The sequence below is a fragment of the Callithrix jacchus genome, chromosome 17, assembly GCF_049354715.1.
Source record: "Callithrix jacchus isolate 240 chromosome 17, calJac240_pri, whole genome shotgun sequence".
Classification (NCBI taxonomy): Eukaryota; Metazoa; Chordata; class Mammalia; order Primates; family Cebidae; genus Callithrix; species Callithrix jacchus.
In genome coordinates this window covers 55,278,438-55,305,482 of record NC_133518.1, presented here as the reverse complement: position 1 = coordinate 55,305,482, position 27,045 = coordinate 55,278,438, and the positions used below count along the sequence as shown (strand labels likewise).

Sequence of the window (27,045 nt, the reverse complement as noted above, 5' to 3'; positions counted from 1 at the left end):
GGGGTGGAGAAATGGTCCTCTCCCAAGTCTGCCCCACCCCCCCCCCAGCCATCAGCACCTTGATGGCAGTCGCCCTTCCAGCATCCCGGCTCAAATCTTGAGGGACCCTAGTCTCCCATGCTCTCTTCTGCCAGCACACAACCTTGTCTGGGAGGGGCTGGGAGGGAGGATCCCTGAGCCTCTGACCCCTGGGTCCTGCGGCTGCCAGGGTCGCTGGCAGCTCGGCCACGTGGAGGTGACCGCGGAACTCCGAGTGGGCGCAGGGAGAGCTGGGCGGGTCCACCGCTCCAGCGGCTGCTGTCAGGGGCCGCGCGGCTTTCCCTGAAGATGCAGCGCAGCATATTTTGCACATGAGTTCAGAGGAAGAGGAAGTGTAGCCGGCGGACGCGCGGCGGCAGCGGCGGGGGCGCGTCGGGGCTGGAGCCGGAGCGCGCTGGGCGCAGGGTGCAGAGAGCGACAGCGCTGCGGCCGCGGTCTCTGGGGAGGGACAGACGCACCGATCGCTAGAGGGACAGACACACGAGCACGCGGCGCCACCGCCCTCCACCCACTGGCGCCCACGTCCTCCCCCTGCTGCCTCCTCTGTATGGCACAAACTTTCCTCCCGGGACGGATCACGCTGTCTCTGGGAGCCCGCGCCCGCGCCTTCTCCTCCTCCGGTCCCATACGGTAGGTGGGGGCGCGACAGGGCCTGGGATGTCGACCGGCGCAGGCCCCTCCGTTTGCCCAGTGGACGGGGTTCCTGGCGGGTAGCGGGAACCACGCGTGGCGCCTCCCTGAAGGTTGCTCTGTGCCGGGGCTCCGGGGCTGCCAGAGGAGCTCCCTGGCCCGGGTCGATGGAGACCTGGGCTGATCGGAGGGACGCCTGGATCTTGGGCCAACTTTTTTTTGTAGGGTGTGGGGGAGTCATTCCTGGAGTGATGTAGGGAGAGGCACTCCGGAGCAGCCTGTGGGGGGTTGTGGGCTCTGCTGGCTCAGAAGAGCTTAGGAAGGACACGGAGGTGGGGGAGCTTGGAGGCTACAGGTGGGTCTAAGACACGCTGCCTCAGGGGTCCTCGGAAAAGAACAGGTGGGAGCTCGTCTCAGAGTCCAGGTTTCAGGGATGTGCGCAGCTGGGGTGGGGCAGGGTGGAGGTGGTGCCTGGCTGCCCCTCGGCGTGTGCCCTGGGGTGGGTTTGCTTTGGGAACAGAAGTGCTGGACGGGTAGGAGCAGACTAGCCGCGCGCTCGGAGAAAGCGCCCGAGCCACCAGAGGCACAAGGATGCAGGGCACGGAGAGTCCTCAGTACTGAAAACGGGGAGCTCTCCTTCTGTAAGGGATTTTTTTTCCTCCTTGTCTTAACCCACTTCTCTAGACTCAAGGGACGCCAGCATGACTGTGGGTGCGAACAAGGAGGAGGTGCTTTTGTACTTCAGGAAGCCCCGTTGTCAGGCACGTGCACCCGGATCCTAGGCCGGGGCTGGTGCCCTTCACCTCGGGTGTCGCTGCCTTTGGCAGCAAGAACCTCCTGGAGGCCAAGGTTGTAGACCCAAGTGCGCTCCCTGCTGTCTCTCGATGCCTCTGTGCTTGCCCTTAGCTGCCCTGTGTGGTTGTGTATGATCCCTCGGGACGCTGGGTGGTGTCAGTGAGTTTCTTTAGGGGCTTAAAAACAAAAAAGTATTTTTAAAAAAAAAGTCTGGCGCAGTCTCTCAGTGGCCACCCCAGTTTCCAGCAACAGCTCCCTTGTAGTCGGTACAGCTGTTTCAGGGGCTGGGCGCTCAGACTAGGCATCTTCCAAGCCCTGCCATCGTGTGTCATCTCAGGATAAGTAAGGCCTTGCCAGGAAGGAAGCTGGCTGTAATGTGAGCGACCTATGGGCCTGTGGGTAGGGCCACTGTGTTCCCCCCTTCTCCCCCACTGCCGGGATTCCTAATTTGTACTTCTGAACAGCTGAATTCCAACGAAGTTCAAGTGACCCCAGATGCCACCAAACCCCACAGAGGGGTAACGAAGCAGGCTGTTTGGGGCTCTTTGGTGCGTGTGCTCTAACCTCAGTGAAATCACTTTAACCTCAGACGGACCTCTGCATCCCCTTTTGCCTTCAGTGGGGTTTCTGGCCCTCCGGAGAAATTCAAAGCCCCTGGGACGTCATCCTCTGGCTGCATTTGTGTATCAAGTCACTAGGTTGGTTTTTCTTTGTTTGCTTTTTGGCTGTATGGGCATGGGGCAAATGGAAGTGGTGTGCTATGCAGTTAGCTAGTAGATTTGGTACAGGAATTGAAAGATAATAAATTGGGAATACAAGTCAGTGAGTTCTTTTTCTTCCTCTTGAGCAGGAATTTTTGGCTTACATTCAAATGATTGCTTTGTCTGTAGGGAAACAAGCAGAAAAATCTTTGGCATGAGTGATGTGAGTTCCCATAAAGCTGCTTGTGTTCTTCCAGCCTTCACTTTTCAGGCGAGTTGGAACTATGTTGTCCCGTGGTTTGGTGGGGCATGGGTGCTTTGCCAAATATCTAACTTGGTGGACTAAGGTGTGGATACTGTGGCTCTATCCCCATCCCATTCTTTAAGACATGGAAAAGTTGCAAGAACGGTGACCACCTGAATATATACGCCTAGAATCGAATTCACATTTTGCCATATTTGGAACTACACACCTCCCCCATTTATCCATCCCGGTATCCATTCGTAAAACATCCGGCTGATTATTTTATGATTTTAAAGTAAATTACAGATGTTGGTGCAGGTCATTCCTAAACATTTCAGTACACATTTTATATTTAGACTTCAAAATGTATTTATGGCTTCCTTAAGGTAAAATTTGTATACGTATAGTGAAATGTGCAAATCTGGAGAGTACCATTTGCATAATGTTTTGACAGATGCATGCACCTGTGTAACCCTAGTCCCTCTCAAGACAGAGAATGTTATTGTCACCCCAGCAAGTGCCTTCATCCTATTCTCATTCTCTGCCCTCACCCTCTCAGTGGCAGCCACTGCCCTGTATCTCATCATAGGTGAGTCTGGCTTGTTCTTGAGCTTCATAGAAATGGAATTCTACAATATTGTGTAAAGCTTGCTGTGTTTTTAGATTTACTTGTGTCGTATCCGTGATTTGATCTTTTTTTATTGCTGACTTATGTTCCGGAGTATGTCTACTCCACAGTTTGTATATTCTGTGAACGGACACAGGGATTATTCGTGGTTCTTTCTTTCTTTCTTTGCTTATTGTGAATAAAGCTGCTGTAAACATTTGTGTAAAGTCTGCCTAGGGACATGTGTTCTCATTTCTTGTGGGTAAACACCTAGTAATGAATTGCTAGGTCATAGAGGAGGTATATGGAAACCTGATAAGAAACTGCCAGACCTTTTCTCAACATGGTTATGCCATTTTACACTCTCACCAGCGAAGAATACCAAGTATGAGGTTTTAGATACTACGATCCTGTCTCCTATCTTCGTCAAGAACATGCTTTGACTAGTGTTCTTCTGGGGCCAGAGGAAACCTGAGGCAGTGGGGAACATGCTGTTTTCATAGGTGGATGGGCCATAGGAAGTCCCTGACTCTGCCTGTAAATGGGTTTAAACTGAAATTATTGCAGGCGATCAGATGAATATTTTATTTTTAGATATCTTCAGAGAAGGGAATTCCATGGGGGAATGTACCCTTGGTTGTGAAGGAAGATTGATTGAGTGCTTTCTATAAAAAGAAAAATAACCCCAAGCCCCACAGAATTTGACTAAGCTTCTGCCTGGAAACTCCCAGGGGATTTCTGGTCTGCTGGTATGGTTGATATTAACTTGGTGGAGATTCCCCTTGGACTTCACTGGCTTGGACGGCCAGCTATTGAAAGGGGTTGTGTTTGTTTTGTGGGGCAGGTCAGATTTGGCTTTGTGAAGACTCAGAGAATGACTCTCTTGTGAAAGTGATTCGGCCTCTCAATGAGAAACATGGCCTGTCAACACCCCTCTTACTGTCTGGCTGAGAAAATGGACCTGTGCCCCTCAGGTCCTCTAATACCTTAGTTCCTCTCTGTGGTGCCAACAGCTAAACCTTGCCTTGACTGGCCCAGGAAGCGGGAAGTGAACCTGTCTGCCTGGGTGGGACTCCAGGATGAATTTTTGGCATCTCATCAAGGTGTCCCAGGGCTGACCAAGCTTTGCAGGGGTCAGCTGGCAGGCAGCTCAGGGTCTTAAGACGTTATCCTGTGTTTAGGGACTGTTTCCCTCTTTAAAAGCCTAATACGGTGCCTGACACAGGGTAGGGGCACAGTAAACATTGACTGAGTGATTTTGTGACTCGTAATACCCTTCTGGGTGGTTGACTCTCTGGAGGTTGGCAGTGGGTGTCAAGATGTCAGTGCTCCAAGATGTATTTTTACTAGAGGGCACTTTACAATGAATGGCTTGGAAAACACATTCAAAGGGTTTGGGCCTAGGAAAATTCTGCTCATTGTAAACTTTCATTGTATTAACACTGTTCTCTTTATCACAGATTTTAATATTGTTAATAAAATACTAAGAATTATAGCTGCCACCTGCTGATCAGCTCTGAGACACCTTGATGAGATGCCAAAAATTCATCCTGGAGTCCCACCCAGGCAGATAGGTTCACTTCCCGCTTCCTGGGCCAGTCAAGGCAAGGTTTGGCTGTTGGCACCACAGAGAGGAACTAAGGTATTAGAGGACCTGAGGGGCACAGGCCCATTTTCTCAGCCAGGACAGTAAGAGGGGTGTTGACAGGCCATGTTTCTCATTGAGAGGCCGAATCACTTTGTACACGTTATCTGAATTTAATTCTTATGAAAGGCGAGTACTGATGCTGTCTTCACTTCAGCCTTGAGGAAACTGAAGCTTGTGAGATTAACTTTCCCTAAGTTCATGTTTGTATTTTTCTAAGACCTTAAGGGAAGAGACTGTGACATTCTGGTGTTTTGAAGGCAAAATCTGTCTACATCATGGATTTCCAAATACACAAAGCCATGGTATAAATAGAAATGTAAACTAGATAATCAGAGCAAAGTTCCAGGAAATGATCCACTGGAATCATTTTCTTTAGATTTTTTAGTTTGTTAGTTAGTTTGTTTTCATTTTGTCTTAAGCTTACTGACACAGCCAGGGTCTTATACTAATTTTGATGATAATTTAAAATAGTATCAGTTGATTAGGATTACAATTTTATTGAAGGGACAGAAAGACATTGCCAGCTATTGGGTTTGAGTGTCTGGAGCCAAGCTAGTAGCCACTAGTTACATGTGGCTATTTACATTTACATTTAAATGTAATGAATTAACATAAAAGAAAATTTAAAAATCAGTCTCACTCGCCACATTTCAACCCAGAGTCACATGTAGTTAGTGGCTACTGAATTGGTTAGCACACATAGTATTTTCATCATTGCTGAGAGTTCTGTTTGATAGTTCTGCTCTATGGTAAGTGTTTCTTTTTTACCCTTTGGTTTAAGAATTGATAACATGCTTTGCTAGGTAGGGCTTATGCTATTTTTCACTGACAAAGGGATAAATTTAGCCAAATGTTGCTTTTATGTTTACCTTTAAAAGGTGTGTGTGTGCGTGCCTGTGATCTTTCCTCCCATTCACATTCAGTTTTTGACATACATTTGAGTCTCCCTTTTCTCCTGGGCCCCAAAGGGGCTTTCATTATTAGCAATGCATATTTTATCAAGATACTTTCTCATAAAAGATTGTACAGCAGACTAGCGATAACCACTGCTTGAACCCTGCTAATTCCCTGCTCTCCAAATAAGAATTCAGTTCAGCTTTTAAATATGCAATTGTGTGACTTACTCCCCACCTGGGCTGAATTCAGGAGGAAAAATCACTCTCAGTGGGCCAGAACCAAAGAGCTGGAAAATCAGGTCACATTCTGCAGTGATGGCTACCCGCCAGGACTGAAATGGAGGAGACACCATTTGGGGTACTTGAAAGCTTTGTTTGGGGTTTTCCTGGATTTGACTTGCCTCCAGAGTGCAGGGAGTTACGGGGAAGGCTGGCAGCTTTGGTGTCCCGGTTACACAGGACACTGGGGGCTGGTACTGTGGCTGTTGCCTCTGCTGTGGTGTATTGTACTCCAGAATCAGGCTCACAGAAGAGAGGACGCCACTCCTCAGGTGTTCCCAAGCAGCAGGTCCAGCCAGAAGTGGGAAATCAACATAAGCTATGCTTGGCTTTGCTGTTTGACGCCGACAAACTGATGCTATTTTATGATCCCATATCAGAGGTTTCCACACTTCTTCAACCAGGAAGCCAGCTGCACCTCACTGACAACTTTCTCTGGCATTTACACTTGAAATGTCCTATCTTGTTCCATAGGCAGACCTCCTTTAGGGTTAGAATTTATTCTTTATGGGGGCCTATCAGCTTTTATTCGTGTGCATGTGTGTGTGTGTGTGTGTGTACACGTGTGTGTGTGTTTAAACTCCCTACTTTGCCTTTTACCCTTTGTCCTGGGGAATCCTTCAAGTTTTATGGAATAGAACGCAAGTTCCTCAGGTTTGGGGGAAGTGTTGTAATAGATCTTACTCAGAAAGTTGAGTAAGAAGAGATTTGGTTAATCATAGACTCTGGTTAATGGAACCTGATTATATCATGTATTAGCAAATTTTGGAAATATAAATTACAAGAAATTAGGTTGCTTATTTAAATGCTCCTTTAATTTAGAGAGGTCTTCTGAGATTTTCCAGTATCTTATGATACCTTATAAGTGCCCTTTTCAGTGTGGTATAATCATGACTACAGGCCAGAGTGGGTCAAAAGTCATCTTTATAATGGGCAACAAGTAATCCTAGTAGAGTACTAAATGGTTAACATTTATACTGCTGTTTCTATGTGTCTGAGCTCTTCTGAGCCCTATTACATATTAACTCACCCTACTTTATTTAGTCCTCACCTGGAAGTAGATGTTACAGTTGTACCCATTTCACAGATGAGAAAACTGAGATTAAATGGCTTCCTTGAGGTCATACAGCTAGGAAATAGGGGCACCAGGATTTGAACCTCAGCAGCCTGGTTCCAGAGCCTGTATAACCAACCCCTGTGCTGTAATGTTAAGAAAGGGAATTTGAGAGCCACAGATGGAATATTCCAAATGCACTTTTCCATCCTGTACCAGATAAGTGTCTTTCCGATTCCCAAAAGATGCTGCTAAGTAGGTATTTATCATGCATCTATTAGGAGCAGGGCATTGGAATAGCTGCTGGTGGGGATGAAGAAGATATGCTTGCTGCCTTCCAGAAATTTGCTGTCATGTGGGAAGATGAGGCATTACCACAAGCTCTGGAGCTCTGCCCTAAACTCAGAATGGTACATCCCGCAGCCCACTGCACACCTCTGCGTGGATGGAGTTAACATGGAGTTAACTCCTGGTTTCCTCTCCCCATCTCAGAAGAGGGCCACTCCAGCCTTGCAGGTGCTGGTGACCAATTCTAGAGGTGTCTTGGATGCCCTCTTTTGCTCATCCTCTTTTTTCCAAATCAGTCAATCGCATTTTCCACCTTCAAAACATACTCAGAAGGTGACCACTGCTCACACCTCTACCCACTGTCATCTAGGCTCCCCACTCTCATGGCTGGTCGTGGCCAGAGTAATTGATGTCTTAGCTCAAAACCTTCTAGAGGTTCCCAGCTCAGTCACGGTAGAGCTGACGTCCTCATAGCCCAGCCAGGCCTGTGCTCTGCCTCCCCAGCCCTGTCTGGCTTCACCCTGAGGTCTGGTTGACCTCCCGGGGGCCCCACACCCCAGCTTGTTTGCATCTGCTGCTGCCTTGCCTGGTCCACCCTCCCCTTTATCCCCCGGCTCTCTGTGACCTTCTTCATGATTTTGCTTAAATACCACCTTCTGGGTGTGGCCTTTCCCGACCCCCATATTTAAAACATTGTACCTCCTCCTGTGATTGCTACCTCTCCCTGCTGCATCTTTTTTTCCAGTGGCATACATTAAAAATGGAATTTCATGTGTTGTTTTTATTTGTTTGCTGTCTGTTTCTCGGCTTCTGAAGGTAAGGTCCACGAGGGCAGGCTTGTTCTTTCACTGTGTGAATCTCTCTGCTTTACTTTGGTATTTAGAACAGGGAGTTGCCTATAGTAAGTGCTCATTACTCATTTATGGGATGAATCAATGGTCTAGAGTGGCAATCCTGTTAGAGTTCAGCCTTGAAGGAATGTGATGGTTAATTTTATGTCAGTTTTTCCTAGGCTATGGTGCCTAGTTTTGGGGAAAACACCAGTCTAGGTGTTGCTGTGAGTTATTTTTTAGGCAGGATGAACTTTGAAATCAGAAGACTTGGAGTAAAGCAGATTACGCCCCATCATGTGGGTGGGCATCATCCATTCAGTTGAAAGTCTTAAGAAAAAATACTGAGATTCACAAGGAAGAAGGAATTCTGTCTCCAGATGGCCTTTGGATTCAAGATCGCAACATCAACTATTCTCTGGGTTTCCAAACTTCTGGCCTTCCCTGAAGATTTTAAACTTGTCAGCCCCCCAATTTCATGAGCCAATTCCTTATAATAAGTATCTCTCTTGGTCTCTTTCTATCTGGGCGCGCGTGCGCGCGCGCATGCACGTGCACACACACACACACACACACACACACCTGACTGGTTCTGTTTCTCCGGAGAACCTAGCCTAATACAGAGGATGAAGGATGAGAGGGACAGGAAAGGAATGTCAGGTGGAGGTCCGCTAGAGGAAAAGGGTGGTGCTGGTGAGTTCTGGGTGTGTACAAAAGACTGCAGTAGCTTAGCCTGACCTGACCCTGGGGTCAATTGTGAAGGGAAACAATGGGAGGTAGGACTGGAAAGGAGGGAGGGTGGAGTGAGATCGAGGCTGAGGACTCCAGGCTGCACAGCGGATGTGATTATGCTCTTTGAGCCACTTGTGTGGTGTAAAATGGTTAATGTGGGAAAAGCTGGAGACAGGAATTAGATGGATGGGGGGAGCCAGATTGCAGGAAAGCATTGATTGCTGTTGAGATGGCAGATTGGTTTGGAGAAAAAAGTAGGGGAATGGATAGCATCCACTAGCTCTGGGTGGGCCAATGTCAGGGTGAGGATGGTGGTGGCAGCGGGCTGATACTGGGGTTTGGGGCCTGGACAAGAAATGCAGGAGGAGGAGCCGGCTTGTCAGGCAAGGGGCTGTATTCCCTGGGGCATATTCTTCCAGAAGTGCTGAGAAAGTCTCAGGTAAAGAGAGAAAGTTCCGGTGGAGATGTTGAGACCATTCCTTGGAGATGTCTGCCTGGAGCTGGAGAGAAGACAGACAGGCTGGGAAGGAGACTGGGGAGCTCTTTCCTGGAGCAGCTTAAGTTAGGGCAAGAGAGGGAGTGTGAGTGCTAAGGGGAAGACAACAGCATGTAAGTAACATTTTTGAACACACATAATACTGTGTATTGGTGGTTCCCAAATCCTGTGCTAAGACACCCCAAGGCACTGCAGTAAATTCACGGGGTGGCCAAGGGATAGTTTACATTTTTGAGGAAGATGCAGCATTTCTTAACATCTGTCAGATACCACGCTAACTGCTAGCTGGAGGCACTTCACAATATCAACAGCTGACACTACCATATTACTCTTGATGATGTCATATCTTTACAAGCTACATTTTGGGTCATTGCTAAGAAAATCAGCGTGGAACTGGAAATTAGGATGGGGGTGTTCAGTGTGGTTCCAAGTTTTGAGAAGTTGCACAGTATCCAACAGATGCACACATCCCGTTAGTAGGTAATCGTGGTTAAGAATGAAAGAAAAATATTTCTTCTTTCAGTTTGTGTGTGCTATTTTTTTTTTTGAAAGGCTGCTGTTATTAGGTTGTGAATAAGTATTGTTTGAACCTAACTACTTAATGAAAGGAAGTATTGGGTATTTTTTTTAAGTCTAGGGTGTGCCATTAAAAAATGTACAGAGAAACTAAGGGTGCTATGAGCTGAGAAATCCTCAGATCTCTGCCATATGTTGTTCTGTGTGTTATATATAGATTGTGAAAGAGTGCACGCAGGGATAGAAAGATAGAAAGAAAGGGAATGGTGTGAGGGCTGTGTCCAAGAAGTCTGTTTATGCAAAAATAAAAGATCTGAAGCAAAGAAGGTAAAAATGCAAGCACTTGTTAAATCCAGGTGGTGGGTCCACAGGCATCTCATGTTCTGTACTTTTCCATATGTTTGAAGTGGTTTATAATTAAAATAATTTTGGAAAAGTGAGGCAAGAGGACGGAGGAGGACGGAAATGTAGGAGGTGCCTGTGCTTGCCTGGGAGGATGGCAGAGGAGACAGGGAAGGGGCATCTGAGGTAGAAAGAGATTCAAGAGACTGAGGGACCTGGAACTAAGCAGAACAGCGTGGATGAGCCCTGAACTGTGGTTCTCAGTTTCAGATGTGAGTCTGTAGGAGGACCCTGGGACCCACTGTTCCTGGCTATTAGGAGATTGGAGGGAGTTAGGAGTGGGAAAAGATGGGGTTTGCCCCAAGAGCACTGATGCTCAACCCTGGCTGCGTGTTAGCATCACTTGGGGGTTTAAAAAGTAATGGTGCTGTGACCCCACCCCTAAGTGCCTGAGCATCAGGGCTTTTAACAACTTTCCACTTGGTTCCAAGGTGCAGTCAAGATTAAGAGCCACTGCGACAGTCCGGCATTTCTCAAACTATAAGGAATCGCTTGTTGCTCAAATACAGATTCTAATTCAGCAGGTCTGGGATGAGGCCTGGGATTCTGCATTTTTAACAAGATCCCAGAAGCTGCTGCTGATCTGAGGTCCACATGTTGAGTAGCAGGTTCTGAGTGGGAGCGATTTTTAGGGAAGGGTAACAGGAGAGCAGCAGAGCAGAGATGGACTTGGGTTCACACCCCTGCTGAGATGGACTGAGATGGTGGTAAGTTGTGGGAGTTGGAGGAGTTGGGTAGGCAAGTGTTTTCTTTTTATGATGCAAACACCACTCCTATTAGGTGTCTTTTATTGTGTAAAAAATTACTCCAAAACTTGGCAGCTGAGGAGTCAGCTCTCAACCACTCCACAATGCCACTTCTCATCTAGGAGCAAGACTTTTAACATGAACTGCCTGGATTAATTATCTATCGATGGGTGGCAAATTATCCTAAAACCTGGAGGCTTAAAACAGCAAACATGTTCTCTTGCATGGTTTCCAGAAGTGGGCTCCAGAAGTGGCTTAACTGAGTGGTTCTGACTTAGGGTCTCTCATGAGGTTGCCATGAGGATGTCGGCTGGGCTAAAGGCTGTAGGACCCACTTCCACATGGGTGTCGAGTTAGTGCTGGCTATTGGCAGGAGGCCTTGTTGCCCTGCAGAGGGAACTTCTCCATCTGGCTGATAGAGCCTCACAACATGGCAGCTAGCTGCCCCCAGAACGAGAGGTCTGGGAGAGTGACATAGAACCCACAATGTTTCCTATAACCTAGCCTGGGAAATCACACTCATTTCCACCATATCCTACTGGTTACACAAGTCAGCCCTATTCAGTGTAGGAGGGGACCGCGCAAGGGTGTGAATACCAGGAGGGTCATGGAGGACCGTCCTGGAGGCTGGCTGTGATTTCCTTATTGTTTTCTTTTCTTTTCTTTTTTGAGACAAGGTCTCACTCTGTTGCCCAGGCTGTGCACTAAGTATCGTGCAGTGGTGAGATCACAGCGCACTGCAGCCTCAATCTCCTGGACTCAAGTGATGTTCCCGCTTTAGCTTCCTGAGTAGCTGGAACCCCAGGCACATGGCACCCTGCCCAGCTAACTTCTTAAAAAAATTTTTTTTTGTAGAGACAGAGTATTTCCATGTTGCCCAGGCTAGTCTTGAACTCCTGGGCTCAAGTGATTCACCTGCCTAGGCCTCTCAAGGTGCCCCTTATTGATTCGACCATGACAATAATGCACGCTCAACCAAGAAAACTTGAAAATGTAGCCCATAGTGTCATCACCCAGAAAAAAAGTTCTGCTCACACGTGGCTTATGTCCTGCTAGTTTTTTTAAAATGTGGATTTTGTAAACAAATACACAGACACTTAAAAAGAGTGGTACCATACATTAATATAGTTTGATCTAGATTGTTCTTTACACTTGGCATTGGATCAGGAACACTTTCACCGGGGACATTTTAGTTATCCTGGAGTTTCTTAGACTCCGTTGCAGGACAGCAAAATCTGACACCATCTGAATACTCGACTGAACTTTTAAGTTTAATTTATATTTCTGGATCTAGAGAGACGTCGTTATCATGTAAAGACTTCTTTATTTGGATGAAAAGTCCTTACTCTGGATGACTGGATGAAGTAATAAACATGCTTGAGTCTCCAAATACAGAATTTGAGAGTAGAAATAAAAAATGGGTTTGCTTATAATTGCCCCGTCTCCGGTTGCTTGTGACGAGCTGTTGGCATTTGTTAAAATTAGCTTTATAGGCTGCCTCAGATTAGCAGCAAGTATGGCAAATGAGGGCTTACTCTTAATGAAACTAATTTGTATTTGAAAATATAACTACATTTATTGTCCCCATTATTTAAATGTGTGCATGTTAGTTGATAGTAAAAATGAACTTTTAAACTAAGGCTTTTCTACACTGCAGCTGAAAAATCATCTTTTAAGAAGGTGACCCTTTTGAAGTGTTTTTCCAGTGTTTTTATGGGCGTTTTGGGAAGCATTTCAGAAACAAATTAGAATATTTTAAAATAGTAATTTAGACATTTCAGCATTTTAAATGACACAGGACATTGTGCCTGATTGTTGGTCAGCTTCTTCTGGAGCCTAGTATTTGGCAATGTGCAGTGTTTGTGTGTGTATCTGTGTGTGTGTTTGTCATAGACAAGTCTTGCTCTGTCACTCAGGCTGCAGTGCGGTGGTGTGCTCATAGTTCACTGCAGCCTTGCAATCCTGGGTTCAAATGATCCTCTCACCTCAGCCTCCCAAGTAGCTGGGATGACAGGTGCACACTACCACACCCATCTCTGTGTTTTTTTTATAGCAGTCATTTGCTCTGAATGCTCCCGCATTCTGTCCAGACTTCCAGAACAGTCAGCCACACCACACCATGGGTATCTGCTCATTGTCTCGGTGATCTCCCTGAGGGCAGGGCCTGGCCTTCCCAGTTTTTCTGTTTCCTAACCAAATGCCTGAGTCAAAGCAGACCTTAATAAATATGTGTTGAATGAATGGAGGGATTAATGAATTTGGAACATAAGTTTCCTCCCTCATGGAACTGATAGCTCCTGTAGGAAGCCTGTACACCTTGTACCAAAGAGACATCCCAGTTTAGGTTTGATTCAGCCAGAAATGTTTCCAGAACATCACATTTAAGGGATCTTTGCTTCCAGATCATTTGCAATGTCTACCCATCCTCTTCTTGCAACCTTGTTCCAATTACCTTATTTTCCTCTCTAGAAAGCATCTATTTCCTAATTACCCTTACCAATTTCTGCTAGATAATTGTATGTATATTTTGACTATTTCCCCACTGTTTCATAGGAATGGGGAAAGACTTTCTCCATTTCCTCTCTACCTTTGAAGATTTCTTGGAAAGTTTTTCTTGGTACTTTGATACTTGAGAGACCCATACACATAGTTGCAGGGATGTCTGCTGAGAAGACAAAAATATAAAAAGAGAAACAAATGCCTGGAGAACTGTTAGTCAAAGCTGATCCAACAATGAACTCACACATAAAACAGGTAACCTGATTGATCAGGTGTCAATGGGAGGCAAGCATCGGAATTTGGAAGGATGGAGCTGTGGGAGTAGGTTGGAGCGCAGATGAAGAACTGGGGCAGTCTCACTAGACACAGGTGACTTTTAGCATGCGTTCTTTACAAAAACGAAGAACAACAGGAGAAATAGTCAGTGAATAGCTCCTCTGGGCATGATTCCACCTAGTGAGCTGATACCCCAGTTGAGCAGGGGCTAGTCTGCTGGTCTTTGAGGGGTCTCGCTTGCCATACACCTGTCATGGCAGCAGCATCTGGCCATCCTGCATGTGTAAAGAGAAACATGTTTCATTAACAGGGCCCCTGCACTTACCATATAACCCAACAACCCCACTCTTACGTATTTACCCTAGAGAAATGAAAACTTATGTCCACATGAAAACCTCTATGTAAATGTTTATAGCCACTTTATTCATAATCAGCCAGTGCTGGAAACAACTCAGATGCCCTTCAAAGGGTGAATGGCTGAAACAGGAACCATAAAACCAGGCCAACTTCAGCAGGTGCCAAGAAGGTGTCAGGCCATGGTCATTTTGAGCAGACTTAGTGTATAAGTTGCTTACGGTATAAATGAACCACTCCAAAACTTAGAGGCTTAAAACAACAGTGGTAGCTTATTTTGCTCAGGAATCTGCAGCTTTGGTCGGGCTTGGTGAAACAGCTTGTCTTTGCTTAGCATGGCATCAGCAGCTTGACTTAGGCAGAGATGTGCTTCCAACATGGCTTGCTGGCAAGATGGCCAGCAAGTTGGTTCTGGCTGTCGGTTCCTCTCCACATGGGCCCTTCTTTGGGCTACTTGAGCTTTCTCATGGTATGGTAGCTGGATTTCAAGAGTAGGCATCCCAAGAGTCAGGGCGTGAATACTCTGTTTCTTAAGGATGGGTCCAGAAACTGGAACTGTGTTATTCACATATTCTATTGGTCAAATAGTCATGGAGCCCAAATGCAGGGGAATTGACATAGACCCCACTTCTCATAGGCTCAATAGGAGTGTCAGTGGATTTTGGAGGCGCATTTAAAAACCATCCTACTTATCATTTACCTTCTACCTTGCCAGAGACTTTGACCCATGTGAGAGAGACCCTTCTACCGAGACACTCCCTGAATGTCTGTGTGAAGGAATGTGCAGCACATCCGTGTCTTCTACCTGCCTCTGGCAGAGCTATTCCTTAGACCCTTCCCTCTGCCTTCCCTCCCACTGCCTTCAAAAGCAACATACCTATCTGTTGTCTCCATCCTCTTGTAGGATTCTAATGTGAGCGTGGTTTGGGAACGTCACATGGTAAATAGTACAGTCTACAAAACTCTGCGATCATGTGCAAGGCGCTGTTACACCTTGTTTTTCCTACTTTTTGTAAGCTAGATTTTTCTGACTGGGTTTGAGCATAGTATAGACATTTTTGGAATGATGTAAAAGTCTTTCCTATTTTGACAGGTAGGATTTGGTGGAAGAATCCAGGGAGAAATAAAAGGAATGCAGGTGTGGCAGCAGAGAGCAGGGTAGCTGCCTCTACACAAAAGTGTAGGAGAGGCACATTCACACTAAGGTTTTGATGGCCAGCAACAACTTCCTGTGTCTCCCTGTCCAGAGAGGGCTGTGCTTTCAGAACAGTTGCTTAACCAGGGTTGCATGCACTCCAGAGAAATCAGTCTCTAAAACATGAGACCCAAGGATTCAATGATATTACAGTTTTGCTGCTGGCTGCTTTAAATAAAAACTTGATACAAATTAAATCTAACAGTTTGAATGAGCAAAGAAAAATTTGTAAATTGGGCAGCCTCAAAACCAGAACACATTCAGTGACCTGTCTGAAATACATCCTGGCAGTGTTTGGTGTACAGAAAAGAGAAGTGAGGTACAGAGACAGCGGGCTTGGTTACATTAGTTCGCGGCCTGTGATTGACTGCATCTCTGCTGCTGTGATTGGCTAAGACTCAGCTATTTGTTACATACTATACATCCTAAGTTAGACTTTCACTTAGGTTACCTACTAAACTAAGTGGCAATGCCTTATGTAATAACTCAAGTTTGGAGGCGCATCCTCAAGCCAAATTTGGTTTCACATACTGTTTATCTTTTCTGTGTCTGATCATATGGATGATTTTCTCAGAGCCCCTTTATGTCCTGTGATATCAAGCACAGTGCCCTTTGGGATGAGCTGGGGCAGAAGCCTCAAGGTTGGGACAGTCTGATTGAAACTTTAAACTCAAAAGTTATGAATCACAAGAGTTTTCTGATGCTTCTTGGTACTCTCCTGATCCCCACCCCAATCCTTTCCAAATCTTTCTTCTCATCCTGGTAACCCTCTTCTTTCTGCTATCAGGGAAGCTGTCCTTTATCAAAGAAATTAAATTTAAATTAAAAATAATGGACAAAATAAAATCATACTGAAGTGGTGGTGGCTACCAGGAGCTTTGTTTGTTGTCCTTCCCATGGAGCGATTTGCCATTTCAAAGGAGATACTTAGGAAAGGTAATTCTGATTTCAAAGGAATGAACCTGTAATACTAGAATTTACATAATAAGGTAGCAAAAGTGGGAGGATTTTGAGGAAGAAGTTCCTTCTTTCAAACACCCTGCCTTTCAGAGTGAAGCAGCTCTACCTGAGTAATGCAGCAGGGTGGGCGTGAGTGCCTTCCCCTGCTTGCCAGCCTACCCATGCCTCACTCAGCCTTGCTCCCGTCAGAGTCACCAGCAGGGCCCTGCTGCCACCCTTTAGAACCTGCCACCAGCCTGATAGAGAGAAGAGTCCTTTCTCCTTTTCAGAACTCTGTAGTGTGTACACAAGTGGCTTTATTGGATGAGCTAGCATCAGATGAACAGGACTGCTGTAAATGTTGCTTCAGCTTTTATTCTGGAGTTGACACCCAGTACGTACATGATTTTGTGTTTTGCCTTTATTCCATCCTAACGTTATTGTTGGAGATGTATCTGTGCATTTGTAAGGTCACAGATTTGTTTATTATTTTTGAACCTTTTAGTATCACACAGTTCAATATGGGGACTGCTCAGTGGCCCAGCGAATCATCACAAACTGAACACACCAGTGTAACTGGCACGCAGATCAAGAAATAGCAAAGCTGGCTCCCCAGAAGCCCCCTCATCCTCCTATGCAGTCACTGTTCTCCCAAGGGTAACCGGCACCCCAGCTTCTAACACTGGAGATGAGTGTGGCCTGTTTTGGAACTGTATAAAGGGAGTAAGAAAGAATGTAACTCTTTGTGTCTGACTGCCCCACTCCTCCTCCCTTTTTATTTTTGAGCTTCATTAGTGTGGAAGCTTAGTTTCCGTGTTTTCATTGCTTCATGATATTTCATTGTGTGAAAGTACCACAATGTATTTATCTATTTTCCTGGAAGGGGTTTGGGCAGTTTCCAGGATGCTGCCAGTGTGAATAGCACTACTATTAGCATTCTGGTACATATCTCTTGATGCCCATGTGTATACATTTCTGTTGGTATATACCCAGGATAGGAAGTGCTGGGTCACAGGATAGGTGTACATTCAGCTTTCCAACATATTGTCAGATTTCCAAGGTGGTTTGTACCAATTTACACTCTCACCATCAGTGTAGGGGAATTTCATTTGCTTCTTATACTTGCCAACACTTGGTATTATCAGTTTTTAAAATGTTGAGCTCTTCTGGTAGATGCCTTAAATCTCACTGTGGTCTTCCCTTCACTTCCCTGATGAGTCATGAAGCTGAGCTTCTCATATGTTCCTTAGCCATCTGCACATCCTCATGGGTATTTGTTGAGGCATTTCACCTGTCTGCATTTCACCTGTTGGGTAGTGTATCTTTTCCTTATCAATTTGTTAGGCGTCCTCTGGTTCATGGTGGATGTGAGCCCTTCGTTGTATGAATGCCTTAGTGTGCAGGAGCCAACACATGCTGGCCTTTGAGAGCTGATTTTAGCATCTCTTCCTGACTCTGCCTTGGTAGCATCATGCTTGGCAGCTTGAAATCTGCCATGGTGGGTGTGTTTACACCACAGAAATTGGCAAACTACAAACCGGGGCTTCCTCTCTTTCTTGGAGAGCTGGTTTACCAGTGCACCACTTGACAAATGTATTGCAAATAGCTTATTTCAGTCTCTGGATTGCCTTTTCACTCTTTAATGTACGTTTTGAGGAACAAAATTTTTAAATCTTAATATAGCCCACTTTATCAAAATTTTCTTTTGTAGTTAGGGGTCCTCTTTAAGAAAGCTTCGCCTCCATTTCCATAATTATTTATATGGCTAGCTAATCATAATCAATTTTGCTCAACTTCCCCCCTTCGGAAGCAGCACTGCCACAGACAGTTATAAAGATTGACCCCGGCGGGTCAGGACAGGGGCTTAGATCTAGATCTTGCTGTGCATAGTAAGGCATGGCTAGGACAGGGCTGCATTCCTCAGAGGAGGGGGTGCCTCTTTCTAATTCTCCCGAAGGCACCATGTGGGCTAGGGGTGGGTCCAGGTCTTCGATACCCGAAACCCTACGCTGCCTCTCCAAACTGCGCTGCCTGCCCTTTCCCTTCAGATGGGGCAGCTTCGTGCCTTTGCTCTTGCTGTGCCTCCATCTCTGCATCCTCACATTTGGAGTCTGTCCAGCAAAGCCCATCCCAAATACCCTCTCTAGGCCCCTAACCTCCTTGAGGTTAGCCTAGTACAAGACCACACTGTCTGAATCGCTGATAATGCTTTGCCCGTCGTAGGCACGAGTAAATCTGCATGAATGAGTGATTTGGCGAGACTTTGGGCTCTTTGCAGTTCCGTTCTAGTGGTAATGGTGCCCATCTCGCCAGGTTACCTGTTCCCAGCACTTAGAAGCTTCCTTGTTCATTTCTCTTCTGCATTGCCCCGTGGATGCCAGCCGGTTTGCTTTGCCCCGTGAATGCCAGCCAGTTTGCATTGCCCCGTGGATGCCAGCCAGTTTGCTTTGCCCCATGGATGCCAGCCGGTTTGCTTTGCCCCATGGATGCCAGCCGGTTTGCTTTTCAGCAGTTCAATATGCAGCCCTTTACATATCAGCTGTTTTATCTGCAGAGCTACAGAGTATTTTACGAGTAATCAGTTCATACAGATTGCACATAAATCATGTCTGCTCTGGCCCTTTGGATACTAATGTTCCCTTATTAAGGCATAAGTAAGCCTTCCTGTTCTCATCCATTCTTTCAGACTTTTTTCAATGACTGAAAAGTAGAGCCTGGCTGCCGTTACACCACCTCCTTCCACTCTGCCCGTCCCATGCCCTCGTTGCTTTTTTGAGGCTCAGTTTATTTTTCTGGAGCTTGCCAAATTGCCTTAGGAAGCTGGGTATCTTGTAAACGAATTAAGCAAAAGGAAACTCTTATCTCTAAAAGGAAGTGGTCACTGTGTTTCTGTGTGTGATATTCTTGGCTGGTTAATATTTTTGTGAAATACATTCTGATGGCAGCAGTGGTACCCCAGAGAGGAGGGAAACATCATTTACGCTTAGTACACAGAGGGAAATATCTTCTGCTGGAGTTGGGGGAGTGGATCAAAAGCTATTTAATGAAAGCCATTCTGCCCAAATAAACAGAGAGCCTCCATTGTTTTTAATCCCATGAACGATTGGAAACTGGGCTCACTTTAATGTGCACATTACTTTAACGTTCTTTATTTTCTTTTCAAACTCTAACTACAGATCTTTGCTCTAATACACGTGGATTTCTGCTTCCAATTGCTCTATCCCTGCTATTAGTGTTCAGTCAGTTTTCATTTTGGTCTAAAATGACGCTCTAAGAGCATGGATGCGTACTATTATTTCCTGCAGTTTGGTCTATAAAAGAAGAAAAAGGGGGACTTTTAGACAAGGCCCATAAAAACACTACCATCTACTTTTAGAGATGTTTTATGAATATAAATTTCCTGTCTAAATAATTACTGTTGAGGGTAGAAAGGACTTGGAGTTTGGAAATTGTAACAACAACTTATTCGGTCTTAGCAACCACAGTGAAGGTGACACAGCTCTTGTTTTTTTATAGATGGGTTGACACTATAATGCACCATATTGCTTTTTAGATCCCATTTTTTATTCATGGATACAGATTATAGTGGAACTGAGGCAGTGGGAGGTATTATTTTCCTCAGATGGGGAAAAAGAGATATAAAACAGGTATGCTTTTGATGTCATCTTAAAAAAAGAATCTCAGGATGACTGGTAATAGTATCTTAGCAGAAGTCAGCCTGGGTACGGAGCACAGTCGTCTGTGTTCAGGTCATATATTAAATTATACTCTGAGTTTCATAAAGGCTGAGGTCTGTCATGTATTCTTCAGGAGAATTATGGGTTCTGTTATACTAGGGTGTTTAAAGACAAAATCTCAGGAAAAAAATCACCTCCCCACCTTTTTCTTTGGCCAGCAGCTGCTGAAATGGGTTGCGGATTGAACAAGTTAGAGAAACGTGATGAAAAACGGCCCGGGAATATTTATTCAACTTTGAAGAGGCCTCAGGTGGAAACCAAGATAGATGTGTCCTATGAATACCGTTTCCTGGAGTTCACGACTCTGAGTGCCGGTGAGTACACAGGGTACGTGTGGACAGGGGCAGGCAGGGTCTCCAGAAGGGGCCTGCAGGGGATGAGGTGCAGTTGGAGAGCTGGAATGGGTGGGGCTGTGAAGAAGTGAAAAGGGCAGGCCTGTCTCAAGGGGGCAGCTTATAGAGATTCAGATTTTTATGTGAAATCTCTCACTTTTTGAAAAATAATGGCCAGGTGTGGAGGCTCACACCTGTAACTCCAGTACTTTGGGAGGCCAAGGCAGGTGGATCAACTAAGGTCAGGAGTTCAAGACCAGCCTGACCAACATGATGAAACTCTGACTCTACTAAAAATACAAGAAATTAGCTGGGCATGGTGGTGGGCGTCTGTAATCCCAGCTACTCAAGAGGCTCAGGCAGGAGAATCACTTGAACCCAGGAGGCAGAGGTTGCAATGAGCCAAGATGGCACCACTGCACTCCAGCCTGGATGCAATAGAGCAAGACTGTCTCAAAAAAAAAAAAAAAAAAAAGCAACTAGTTACATTTTGACAAATGAAAATCATGTGAACCAAGCAATACACATGGATAAGCTAAATTTGATCCATGAGCCAACCAGTTTGCAGACTGTTTTATAGCAAGCCCCATGGAGAGGGAAGGTTTACCTTCTCTCCTCGTATGAATCTGCCCATCTGCCTTTCCACCCAAACTCACCTGCCTGTTGTCTGCTCTCTTGCAAGAGGACTCCTTCATCTGGGCTTGGCCTTGCCTCAGCTAAGCCAGAGGGAGTCAGGTCACCTACCATACGAATGTCCAAGGACTAAGGAAACAGGGAATAGCCCAGGAAGACTGTCAAGGGATGGTCAGCATCAGCATCAGAGCATTTGCTGAGCACCTGCTGTGTGTGGAGTGTTGGGCCAGTGTTGGGGGAGGTTGTGAGGCGTGTGTCCTGCCATCTTGGAGTGTTCTATTTGGTGGTAGACAGAAGACTCATACAAATGAAAAAAAAAGAAAGAGGAATGCAACAGGTTTTAATCACAAGTTAGAAAACACAAAGGCATGTTTTTGGAAGAGGAAGAACATGCTCTTCTTTTTTGGGTCCCAGGAGTTTGAGAGCAAAAACTGGGTACTATGTAATAAATTCATCTGAACACATTTTCTCCCTGGGATTCTGGGTATTCTTTAAGCTTCTATGAGCAGAAAGGAGAATGAGTGGGAAAAGCCTTCATGTTCATGGATTTGAGTCCTGGTTCTGCTTCAGAGTAACTGGGTAAATCACTGAGCTTTGCTGGCCTGTAGTGCCCTCATGTATGAGAGGAACACGGGTGTCCATGTTGCGGGGCGGTTGTGAATATTGGAAGGGGTAGAGAGGAACACGGGTGTCCATGTTGCGGGGCGGTTGTGTATATTGGAAGGGGTAGAGAGGAACACGGGTGTCCATGTTGCGGGGCGGTTGTGAATATTGGAAGGGGTAGAGAGGAACACGGGTGTCCATGTTGCGGGCAGTTGTGAATATTGGAAGGGGTAGAGAGGAACACGGGTGTCCATGTTGCGGGCAGTTGTGAATATTGGAAGGGGTAGAGAGGAACACGGGTGTCCATGTTGCGGGCAGTTGTGAATATTGGAAGGGGTAGAGAGGAACACGGGTGTCCATGTTGCGGGCAGTTGTGAATATTGGAAGGGGTAGAGAGGAACACGGGTGTCCATGTTGCGGGCAGTTGTGAATATTGGAAGGGGTAGAGAGGAACACGGGTGTCCATGTTGCGGGCAGTTGTGAATATTGGAAGGGGTAGAGAGGAACACGGGTGTCCATGTTGCGGGGCGGTTGTGAATATTGGAAGGGGTAGAGATGTGCGAAGCTCTAGCACAGTGTCTGGCATGTCTGCACGTGTTTTTCTTCCTCCTTTCCTCCTCGGCTACTCATTCTGCTGTGACTGTCTCTGTGCTGAGGCTTCAACTGCTTCTTGAGCCCTGAGAGAGGACAACTGAGTGTCTCTTCAGGGATATTCTGTGCATTTCCCCCAAGAAGTCACCAAAACTGAACCCAGCATCTTCCTTTTCCGATTGCTTCCTTCCGGTGCCCTTGATGAGTCAGTTATGCCACCACCACCATCTTAAATGTGTGGACACCCATGACCATGCCTTCTCTCTGCGTGCAGCTGCCGTTCCTTCACCCAAGCCTATTAAAACCAAGTCTGTAAATGCCTCTCCTATAGCTAACATAACACACAATTATGTAGAGAAGCTGGTTATGCATTCGGTCCTCCATTTATTTGTTCAGTGAATATTTGAGTGCATATAGCGTGCTGGACATTGTGGGAGGATTAGGGGAAAAAACAATCCTTTCTAGGAGAAAGAATTGGAAGGAAGTATACCAAGATGTTAAGTATTGTTAGGATGCTGAGATGATGGGAGAATTCTTTTTTCTCCCTTTTGCAGGTTTTTTTTTTTTTGCATCGTGGTTATGTGTCTTGCATTATTACGAAGAGTAAGTTTACTCCCAAGAACCTTCATGGACACGTGAAGACACATGAGGATTCTGTGTGGTGCTCTGCCTTCCTGCTGCTTCATAGCTGATCTCTGAATGATTTCCCTGACCTCCTTATTTGTTTGTTTCCCTGAGCTTCAGCCGCAGCATCCGAACTGCTTTCGTGCATTGTGCTGTCCTTGATGGAATTATCTTTGCTTTCTGATGATGAAATAAACATGTACCCATTATAATGAGCTAGGACAGCACTTGGGGGACATCCCATGTGGCCTCCCAGCTCCTTCCCTCCTCTTCTACTGGTCCTGCCATTCCTCTGCTCAGATCTCTGCTGTGGCTCCCACCACACTGGGAGTCGCACAGCTCCCCTTGACCGCATTCTCTCATTGTCTTTGGTGTTCTGCTGCTTTGGCCTTGTTCTTACGTGAACTACCAGGCCTCCTCTGGGCTTTTGCACTGCCTGTTCCTCTGCCTGGATGCCTTCCCCAAGGATCCCCTTGCTCATCTTCTTAACCCCCTTCTCCTTGAAAGTTTTCTTGACCATCTCTTTAAAATTTCTACCTTCTCCCCGATTCCCCGTGTCTCTCCCCTCTTGATTTTCTCCATCACACTTCTCCCCATGTAACCTGCTGTATATCTTGCTGATTGCTATTTCTTTCCTCTTTGTTGTCTGCCTTCCTTCATTGGAAGATAGAATCCCTTCCCGTGAGTGCAGAGATTTTCTCTCTTTTATTCTCTCCTGTTTCCTCAGTGCTTGGGACAGGGCCTGACACTTAATAGATAATCAGTAAATATTTGCTGAATGAATTCTCACCATATATTTTTGCATCCTGCTTTTTTGCAACTTAGCGTTGTACACTGAGGTGTGCACCCTGTCATCCCTATGCTCAGAAAGTATGATTTAATGGCTATATATGATTTAATCACTCAGTGTACCATAATTTATTTAGCAGTCCCCTTTTATTGGACATTTAAGTTATTTTGGGCTTTGGGCTATTACAAATAATGTTGTGATAAGCAATGTTGTCCATAAATCTTTGTACACATTTCTATTTCCTCAGGAATTACTGAATTGAGGGATGCGAATGTCGGCACTCTTGAAAAATTGCCAAGCTGCCCTGTAGAGAGGACCTGCTTGTATAAACCACATTTGATTCTGCACAACTCCTTAGGGGGTTCCCCCAGATGGATGAAGTTGAGGTTCAAGCCAGAGCTCAGGGCTTTCCGTAGCTTGGTTTTGCCCTTCGCACATCCTCTCCCTATTGCTCCCCAGAGGACACCGTGCTATGGCGTTGCCCGCTGCCCCCGCCCAGCACCCTCCTTTCTCTGCTTTCCCATTCAGTGCAGGCAGCTCTTTCTGCACAGGCTCCCACCTCTTACTGCTTGCCAGAACCCCACCCACCTGGAATTGCTCCTTCTTGACAACCGTTCTATTAGAATTACTCTCTTGCGCACGCCTGTAGTTTGTCAATACCGTCCTTTTGACACTTTGATTACATCATATATTAAACCTATTTGTGTTTCCCTTAGGGCAAGGACCAAGCCTTGTTTATCTTGCTGTTTTTCTTCCTTGTTCGGCTTTCTAGCTGGGATGAGCCTGTCCTGCATAGTTGGGTCCTAGTAAACCTAGAAGTAAATGCTGACTCCTTTCCCTGGCAGTCTCTTGTGTTTTTCTCCCAGGAGTTCTGATGAGATTATTCTTTATTCTCCAGAATGGAGCTGACGTTTGTTGAGTGCCTGCTATGTGCCCAGTCCTATGATAGGACACTACATCCTTACCTCATTGTCCTTTCTTTCTTTGTTTTTTTGAGACAGAGTCTTGCTGTGGAGTGCAATGGTGCAATCTCAGCTCACTGCAACCTCTGCCTCCCGGGTTCAGGCCATTCTCATACCTCAGCCTCTTCAGTATCTGGGATTCCAAGCGTGTTCCACTACACCTGGCTAATTTTGGTATTTTTAGTAGAGACGGTTTTCACCGTGTTGGCCAGACCAGTCTCAAACTCCTGACCTCAAGTGATCCACCCACCATGGCCTCCCAAAGTGCTGGGATTAAAAGCATGAGCCGCTGAGCCGGCCTGATCTCATGTTTCTGAAATTTTCCAGATTTATCAAAGTATAAATGAAGTACACTATATTACACATATATTGCACATATTTAAAGTGCTAAAACCCATAACACCTCACTGCATCAAGATGCAGAACATTTCCATTGCCCCAGAAGTTTCCTCACGACCCTTTGTTATCCCTCCAACCCCAGACAGCCACTAATATGCTCTCCATCGCTGATTTTTTTTTTCTTTTTTTGAGATGAAGTCTTGCTCTGTTGTCCAGGCTGGAGTACAGTGGCACAATCTCGGCTCACTGCAATCTTCACCTCCTGGGTTCAAGTGATTCTTGTGCCTCAGCCCCCAGAGTAGGTGGGATTCCAGGTGCCTGCCACCACACCCAGCTAATTTTTGTAGTTTTAGTAGAGACGGGGTTTCACATGTTGGCCAGACTGGTCTTGAACTCCTGACCTCAGGTGATCCGCCTTCCTTGGCTTCCCAAAATGCTGGGATTACAGGTGTGAGTCACCCCACCCGGACTCCATCACTGATTTTATTTCCCAGAATGTTATATAAATGGAATCAAATAGTATGTACTCTTTTCTCAAAACCCGGCTCTTTTCATTCACTCAGCTTACTCATTAAAGATTGATTTGCGTTGCTTGGTGTGTTTTCCGTCTTCCTGCTGAGTAGTGTCCTGTTGTTTGGTTGTAGCACAGTTTGTTTTTCCATTCATCTGTTGATAAACATTTGGGTCATTTCCAGCTTTTGGTTGTCTCAGGTTAAGTTGCTGTGAACATTCCTCTTTGTGTGGCTTCTTCTGTCATTTTATGTTTGCAGTAACCCAGTGAGGCAGGTGGATACACACATTTCTTTTTGCAGATGAGGAAATGGATACTCAGAGAGGTTAAGTAACTTGCCCAAAGAGCCAGTGCTAGGAAGTGGCTGGGGGAAGAATTTGAATATGGAATTCTAGAATTTTGGGTATCAAAGCTCTTGTTATGCCAGCCTCCAAGATGCTAGGCAAATGGGCATTAACACCAACTGGAATGTTGTTGTTAGAAAACTTATTATCATGTAGAAGAGTAGAAGAAGATTCCTCTTCCATAAGGTTTTGGCCGTAGCAGATTTTTAAATGACACTCTATACGTTGATTTTTCATGGAGAAGGTGCTTACTTACTCTTAGGCAAATATTAGTCAGGGAAAGGGTGTTGGCCCATGTCCACCTGATGGCTTAGGGAGGAAGGGCACTATGTGCATTTTCAAGAAAGTCAGGATCACGGTTAACACTGTTGAGCTTGTCCCTTGCTTAAAGCTTGGTGTTGTTGGGCAAGATACTGGAACGTGCAGCCTCACTTGTGGGGTTGGCAGAGGCAAAAGCAGCAGGAATCTTACAGGGAAGCACATAAGCTGCCAAAAATCTCAATTCTGGGTGATTTGATTGGGTCTTAAATTTTCAATTAACTCTGGTCACCGAGGGATGAACCTGCCCTTCAATGGGTTTCATCGCAGACGGAGGCCCATAAAGCATCACAATTTCTGCAAAATGGTCCCTCATTATGCCTTTTATGTGTGTGTTTTGCCAGCCTCTCTGTGCCAGGCCACTCTAACACCACTTGAAAGCTACCTGTGTCAGCTCTGTGAAAATCAACAGTGTTTTATGTACATTTGGTGCCAGGGACAGTTGGCACAGCGAGCAATCTGGGTAATGAGGCCAGTGCCCAGGGCTTGGGCCTTCCTTGAACTGTCCACTTCTGCACTGGCCAGTATAGGAGCCATCAGTTACATGGTATTTATATGTAATCATTAATTAAAACAAAAGAAAGAATTCAGTTTTTCTGTCACATTAGCCACATTTCAAGTGCTCAGCAGTCATGTGTGGCTGGTGACTGCTACTGGACAGTGCAGATAGAGAATATTTTTGTCATCACTGAAGTTCAATAGGATAGCACTGTTCTAGTCTGTTTTCAGAGAGGAAAACTCTGTTTCAGGTCAGAATCTGTGCCTCTAACTCATAACAATATACCATTTATCATGAAGATTTTCCTTGGGTTCCTAGTGACCATAGGAGGATGACTCATTGATTTCACAAATATTTATTGAAGGTCAACCTTGGGCCAGGTGCCCTGTCTTGGGGACATGTGGGTAAGCCAGACAGGAGTTGTTCCTGGGTTGCCATAGTCAGTTCAGGCTGCTGTAATGAAATACCAGAGACTGGCTTAAACAACAGATGCTTGTTTCCTCATAGTTCTGGATGCTGGAAGTTGCTACCCTGGAGATCAGGGTGCCAGCATGGTTGGGTTCTGTTCAGGGCTCTCTTGGCTTACAGACAATAGC

The 27,045-nt window shown here is 45.8% G+C and overlaps 1 protein-coding gene across 7 annotated transcripts in view; it reads left to right on the top strand.

Annotated features, from left to right (window-relative positions):
* The first annotated feature begins 402 nt into the window (after window positions 1-402).
* The window catches only part of RFTN1 (raftlin, lipid raft linker 1), a 209,361-nt gene continuing 182,718 nt past the window's right edge, over window positions 403-27,045 (top strand). Inside the window, exons 1-2 of one of the 7 annotated variants that reach the window (XM_035277855.2) lie at window positions 403-669; window positions 20,065-20,217. In XM_035277855.2, the coding sequence (XP_035133746.2) occupies window positions 20,073-20,217 (145 nt within the window). In that variant the 5' untranslated portion in view covers window positions 403-669; window positions 20,065-20,072. Of the gene's footprint in view, window positions 670-949; window positions 1,025-1,723; window positions 2,163-2,885; window positions 2,999-20,061; window positions 20,218-27,045 lie in introns of those variants that run through there. The other 6 variants (XM_035277857.2, XM_035277859.3, XM_078354320.1 and 3 more) reach the window with 6 other exon arrangements.